This window comes from Saccopteryx bilineata, chromosome 1, assembly GCF_036850765.1.
Source record: "Saccopteryx bilineata isolate mSacBil1 chromosome 1, mSacBil1_pri_phased_curated, whole genome shotgun sequence".
NCBI classification, from domain to species: Eukaryota; Metazoa; Chordata; class Mammalia; order Chiroptera; family Emballonuridae; genus Saccopteryx; species Saccopteryx bilineata.
In genome coordinates, this window is record NC_089490.1 from 111,021,037 (window position 1) to 111,028,471 (window position 7,435).

The window sequence follows — 7,435 nt, forward strand, 5'->3', positions numbered from 1 at the left end:
TTCACTCAATGATTCTTTACACAGTATTGTTTTCTAACTCACTCATTATTCTGATCATTTTTAATTTTAATATTTCACAGTCCATTCAAATCACGAACTCAAGGTTATGCTGAATAATGGTAGTCTTTGAGTCTGAAGGTGATGTTAGTCTCCTTCTGGCAACTGCTTTTATTTTTCAAGCCATGTTAAGATAACTTACACTGGTCTTTTTTGACCTCTTGTTGTTCTTACATCTTATAATTATATTTCTGTTATTTTAGCCTTTCATTTCATGATGATTCTATTGGCTCATTCTATAGGAAAGGGGCCTGAACTAATTGACATTTGTTCAGCTTGAACAATGTTGCATAAGGTAGTAAAACAGAGAACCACAGTTATAAACTGAATGTTGCAAAATAGAAGACAATTACTAGTACTCATAATTTTAACTAGTAGTTGAAGAGGATCAAAAAACCAGACCAATTTATGGTATTCTATTAAAGAGCTTGACTAATCCTTAAATCCAACAGGTTGGCTTAGACTCAAACAGCAAATCAGATATAGGTGAGAGTGTCCAACCCATGGGCTTCAAAGGTAGTATTGTTCTCCTTGGTCTTATAAAGGAGTGTGTTCTGAGGTTCCTGCAGCATCGAGAGAGATACCATGGCTTCTACCAAGATGCTTCTGCTCTTGCTCTTGGGGGCCTTGCTGGCCCTGAGCTCTGCTCGCCACGTTGATGATGGTAAGAGGGAAAATGGAGATTATTCAAGGAATGATGGGGTTAAAATTCATGGAATAGAATAGAATTGATCCTTCTCAGGAATTAAAAAGTTTATTTTCAGAGAATAGGTCCATAAAAGAGAAGGCAACATTAGTTTCTCTTTTTCACTCTTTGCAAATATCTCTCTGATAACCTGGGCCTAAGTCCCAAGCCAGCATATCCATGATGTGACATCTGCTGTTTTTAGGTATATGGACTTTGAGTTATTCACTCTGTGTGAACAAATTCTCTAAGTTGACTAAAATTTTTTTTTAAAGTTTAGAATATTAAATTCAACAGGGTAATTCATCTAGGTATTGCATTTCCTTGGTATCAAACTCTTAAATTTAGAAATGAGTATTTTGATTACCTTTTCATTTATTTCAACAACATTTTGACATGAGGTAAGCACTATCAATTTTTTCTTTCCATTACATTGTTCTTTTTAAATACTTATAGGTCTAATCATGTAATCACTTGGCAGGCATGGATTTATAGTAAACCCAGGAATTCCTGGAAATGGATAATTTCAGGTTATGAAGGAGGAATTTATATGTAATAAAAAAGCAAGATTATTCTTTGTCAATCTGTGGCTCTTTTAAAGAAGACAGATGGCATATCTTAATGGTACCACATATCCAGATACCAAGTCAAATTCCAGATAATGATTTACATGACTGAAAACACTCAACTATCAGACTTCTTGCAAGATGGTTAAAAGTTGGAAATAGATTTTGTTTTCTTATCAAAAGTTTTGTCATTATATAGAAGCAGCTTAAGTAAAAAAAAAAAAGGATATTAAGCAAATATATGAAGTTCTAATAAATCATTTGAATTTTAAACCTGTTGCCACAACTGAGACAAAGTTGCTGTTTATGAAAAAGGTAATTCTGACAGAGTAATTTTGAATTTTTCTGAAAGGTGTATAGGTTTTAATAAACATCTATAAAAGGGTATTTTATAATAAAATTATTTGAGCCTCAAATCTACATGCTGTGGTAGTTTGGATATTAAATGTGGAATAATAGTAAAATTATGAAGAAAGGTTTCTGCTTTAAGTATGTACTGAAAATTTAGTTTATTCTTGGTATTTCACATGTCATTGATTATTCACTGTAACAGTTCAAAGTAGATATTACTCATATTTTACAAATTCCTCAATAATTATTTAAAACAATTATCTTTTGGGATAAAAATTTTCTGGAATAGTAAAGTCATGTTAATGTAGACCGTAAACTATATACAGAGTAAAATATTTGACTCCTTTTTTATCTCTGGTTTAAAATCAATGATCAGATATAAGATTCTGCTTTAGAAAATGTTTGTCTTTATTATTATTATTATTACTATTATTAGTTCTCTTAGGAATTTTCTAACTTCTTAAATCCAATACTACTTTTCTACAAATGTATAGCTGGGGTCTTATCAAATCATATTTTAATTTTACCTTCTTTTTTATTTTTAAGTCATACTTATAGATCATGAAAACTTGTCAGGTAAATTCTTGTTTAAGAATGTATTCCTTTCTTTGTTTTTCTTCAGAACCTATCATACTTTTTTCTTTGTTTTTCTTTTGAAAACTCTCAAAGTTGAGTCTAGAGAAAGGCAAAAAGGAGTAACAATTGGCTAAGTTTCAGTGGTCCTCAGTCTTATCGTTATAGCTCCTCTCCTTCCTTTTTACATTGTAATTGTGGGTCAGAGGCCTAGTGTCTGCACATCAGCAGAACATGGCACCCTACCTTGTTTGTAAAAATTTTCTATAAATCCTATAGATAAAGACAAATAATTGACTAATACAAATTCCTTACATTTTAAAAGAAGTTTTGTCCAATGATATTTAACTAATTTAAATCATAAAGATACTATATAATTTAACAAAAGTACTACTATCATTCAATCAATAAGTTTACCATTGCAACTTACCTGTTTATAGCACTAATGCTTCATTCTTCTTTTACCTGAACCTTGATATCTGTTTAATTGGTAAGATGTCTGAGTAGGTAAAATTTAAAGCTGTTATTAAGTGTACATACTTCAAATGAAAAGAAATGAAGTCAATGGAAGTGATGTGTATGGGTGGGTGGGTGTAGAAGGGAAGATATAGGAAATGACTAGAGTACATGACAGAGCTAATGAGTTATAAATTATGTCACAAAAGAAGTAACAGAATTTAATAAGTGAGTCAAAACTTTGATTGCTTGAAGAAAACCTTTATATGCTTAATGATTTTCCCCCACTTTCTGACTTGTCAATGGCCCTTCCATTCAGGTTATGATGTCATTTCATACTTTGTTCCTATTTGTTGTTGTTGTTCTTTCTTTGCAAATATCTTTCAAAACAATGAGGAAGAATGCATTTAATCAAGTTATTTAGAATTTTTCTAAATAAATTCTAAGAATCTCTGTTCTGGGTTATTAGTCTCAGTGATTTTCAACCTTTTTTTTCATGGCACAAACACGCACTAATTACTAAGGTCAGTGGCCCTGACTAAATACAACCATTTTCATCTCATGGAACAAATAAATTAGTTACTAAGGAAGAAGAGGTCAGGGCCCCTTTTTCTTTAGTAATTAGTTTATGAGTGCGTGAGAAACAAAGGTTGAAAATCACTGGCAACATTTCTATGATTTTTACATTTCTGATTTTTACATTTTAAGAAATCATGTTTAACCTTTAAATTTTTCTTTCTCAACTCTTTTACTACATAGTTTAACCTTATTTGTCCCATATTGCAGAAGAAGCACAAAAATAAAAAGCAATTATTTGCCTGACCAGGCAGTAATACAATGGATAGAGTGTCAGACTGGGACGCAGAGAACTCTGGCTAGAGCAAGGGATCATCTGGCTTGAGCACAGGGTTGTTGGTTTGAGCGTGGGATCATAAAAGTGACCCCACGATCACTGGCTTGAACCTAAAGATGGCTGGCATGGAGCCCAAGGTTGCTTGCTTGAGCCCAATGTTGCTGGCTTGAGCAAGAAGTCACTCCCTCTGCTGTAGCCTCCAGGTTAAGGTGCATACAAGAAAGCAAACAATGAACAATGAAGGTGCCGCAACAAACAATTGATGCTTCTCGTCTCTCTCCCTTCCTGTCTCTTTCACCAAATTAATATAAATAAAAAAAATAAGTAAACACAATGATTTTCTTTAGATTTAAAAGTTCCGTCAGGTCTAGAAAACATGTTCACTGCTTTCCTTCTGATTTTACCGGGTGTTATAAGAGTTTGACTATAAGGATACCTGTAAAAAAAATGCTTTGATTATGCATATTGTCAACCCCAACATTAACTTGATAAAATTTAATACTTAATAATCATGTCAGGGTCCTATCCTTGGTACCAGGAATGCAAAGGTAAATAAAACATTATTTCTGTCCTTAAAGAACTCAGGATCTAATGGAATATTTAATCTAGGCATAATGATGACCACCTTCAGAAAAGTAGCAAAAGAAGATATTACAGAACTCAAGCTGGGGAGAAAAAGAAAAAGACCCACAAGAGAGGCTATGTGATCTGGACTGTGGAGAGCAGGGCATGGAAGAAAGTTGAGTTAAATGCATGGCTAAATATATGCACATAACCTAGCATTTCAATGGTCTAAGAACACCAGATAATTTAGCCAGGTTGAAGTGACCACAGAAAGATAAAACTGTGACTATGGGTTAGTTCCAGATTATGAAAAGTTCCATGAATGGCAAACTGAATTTGTAATTTACTCTCTGGGTCACAAAGAGATTTTTGAAAAAGGGAGTGACACAGAGCTGTATCTGTTGCTCTGACAATAATGAAGAGTAAACCACTTGAGAGCACAGGCAGTGTCTTTTAAGCTTAGAATCCTAGTGTCTGGTGTGAGGCACGATGGGAAATAGAGTATAGATTGAATCCACAAGAGAATGATTGCAGCAGTGATGACCATGATGGATGGGTAGTTGCAGAACTGTCATGAGATGTCAAGTACAGCATAGTAAATACATTCAATAGTATTGTAGCAGCTATGAGTAGTGTCAGGTGGGAATTGTGAATATTGGGGGAATACTTTGTAAAGTATATGAATGTATAATTATGCTGTACACCTAAATCTAATACAAAATAATATTGAATGTAAAAAAATATACACTATTAATTTAAAAAAAGGGTGATGATCATGAGATCATAAAGAAATAATTGAAAACAGATGGTGAAGGCTGGTATTCAATGAGAAGTACCAGAAATTTGAAAAGAGACAAAATAAAAGGTGTGCTTTATATAGTATCTACTCTTTCGGTTTGTCTATAGACAACAGTTGATAGAAAAGAGGAAAGAGGGAGTGTTGTTTAATTGCTCTGCCATGTTCAATAATTTTTTTCCAAGATATCATGTATATTTTTATAGGTAGACACAGTGCCTCAATCCAGTGGTTTCTCTCAGACATGATGAGCTATCTGGTGGTTTATAGATGATTCCTTATATATCACAGCAAGATTAGAATAGATGGCAATATAGAACAGTGGCAGAAACATCAAAAGAGGGGAGAGTAAATAGTGACAGGGCAAACAAAAGATGCTAAGCTTAGTCCATGCTCTCTGAAGAAGCCAGGATTTCTCTGCCCCTTGTAGGAATTGGGCCCTGCTCACTACTTAGTAGCATTTAAACCAGTAATATATTATTTCTAATTAAATTTGGGCTTCAATAGATTCCTTACCTGCCTCATTTAAGTTTATGGTGAACCTCTCTTTCTTCTGTTTCTTTCTGAATCTATTCTCTCACTAAAGAAGATCAAAAGTCAGGTGAAGAACTCTCAGTGGACATACAGCTTGAATCTCAAGAACATGGAGGTCAGCGTGGCAAGAATGGCAAAAATGAGTCTGGCAGCCAAGATGTCCAGGGAGCCCAGGAAAATTCACCTAGCAGAACTGGAAAAGGTGGCCAAAGAGTTCAAAATGTTCACAGAAGCCAAGATCACTATGATGACCAAGGTAGCCGGGGTGGTCAGCACGGAAGAGATGGCCCAAATGGTCAGAGAGAAAGGGATGACCAGGGTGGTCAGCAGGAAGGAGATGATAATAATGATCAGCACGAAAGAGATGGCCAGGGTGGTCAGCGCAGAAGAGATGGCCAGGGTGGTCAGCAGGAAGGAGATGTTAACAATGATCAGCACGGAAGAGATGGCCAGGGTGGTCAGCGTGGAAGAGATGGCCAGGGTGGTCAGCAGGAAGGAGATGATAATAATGATCAGCACGAAAGAGATGGCCAGGGTGGTCAGTGTGGAAGAGATGGCCAGGGTGGTCAGCAGGAAGGAGATGATAATAATGATCAGCACGGAAGAGATGGCCAGGGTGGTCAGTGTGGAAGAGATGGCCAGGGTGGTCAGCAGGAAGGAGATGGCAACAATGATCAGCACGGAAGAGATGTCCAGTGTGGTCAGCGTGGAAGAGATGGCCAGAGTGGTCAGCAGGAAAGAGATGGCAACGATGAAAAGGATGGCCAGGGTGGTCAGCACGAAAGAGATGGCCAGGGTGGTCAGCATGGTGGCCAGTGAAAAGGAAAACAAACTAAAGATTACTTTCAGTGATCCCACAGGTATTAATTGCATTTTATTTACTAATCTAGTGAATTTCTCTTTAAATGTTTAAGTTTTTGTTTCTGTTTATTTCTCATTTTTAATATTGACTTTAATCAGTCAAACTGTCCACATTTGTATTTGTCACAATTCTCTTTTCCTAAACCTTAAACAAAAAAGTCTGTTTCATTCTTTTAACAGCCAGTGTTAATTTCTACCCTGAGCTTTCATTTGAGTCTCTCTTCTTATTTAGCCTACAACCTCTCTCAGTTCTACCTCTCCTCTCCTCTCCTCTCCTCTCCTCTCCTCTCCTCTCCTCTCCTCTCCTCTCCTCTCCTCTCCTCTCCTCTCCTCTTCTCCTCTCCTCCTGTCCTCTCCTCCCTTCCTCTCCCCCTCTCCTCTCCTCTCCTCTCCTCTCCTCTCCTCTCCTCTCCTCTCCTCTCCTCTCCTCTCCTCTCCTCTCCTCTCCTCTCCTCTCCTCTCCTCTCCTCTCCTCTCCTCTCCCCTCCTCTCCTCTCCTCTCCCCTCTCCCCTCCTCTCCTCTCCTCTCCCCTCTCCCCTCCTCTCCTCTCCTATCCCCTCTCCCCATCTCCTCTCCTCTCTCCTCTCCTCTTTCCTCCCTCCCCCTGTCCTCTCCTCTTCTCTCATCTTCCCTCCCTCCCCCTCCCCTCTCCTCTTTCCTGGCTCCCTCCACCCACCTCAATCTCCCCACCCCTCCTATTTCTCCTCTCTCTTAACAATGCGTTTTCTTATAATGAAACTATTTAACAGTACAGATACCAGGCATAGATCATGCTCAGGCTAAGTTAATACTCATGTCTAAAATCCTTCTCTTTGTTTCAGAATTGATAGCAATCAACCGGTGACCGTGGACTTTTCAGTGGTTTGAACTTCACCAGTCCCTTCACCAACATGAAATCACCAATAAATTCATGAGTATTGCACTCTGGCTCTTGTTTTTTGGTTTGTTTTTTTTTATGGTCGTGATTCTCAGTCAAGGGACAAGAAGGATGAGCTTGGAGGTGCAAAACCCTGATTGGACTCCAAATGTTCTGTATTGTACAGTTCGACAAGTAGTTCAGGTTTTCTCAGATTGTAAAAGTTTTGTGAGAACTTAACTACCATCAATATTCCAAAGCTAAAAACACTTATTCTTGAGA

The 7,435-nt window shown here is 37.1% G+C and overlaps 1 protein-coding gene across 1 annotated transcript; it reads left to right on the plus strand.

The window, feature by feature from the left end:
- The first annotated feature begins 646 nt into the window (after nt 1–646).
- Nucleotides 647–7,200, plus strand: LOC136320033 (uncharacterized). Its single transcript, XM_066253181.1, has 3 exons — nt 647–721; nt 5,488–6,295; nt 7,119–7,200. Exons 1-3 carry the CDS (start codon nt 716–718, stop codon nt 7,139–7,141), a joined length of 837 nt encoding a protein of 278 aa, XP_066109278.1. The 5' UTR covers nt 647–715; the 3' UTR covers nt 7,142–7,200.
- Nucleotides 7,201–7,435: the final 235 nt, after the last annotated feature.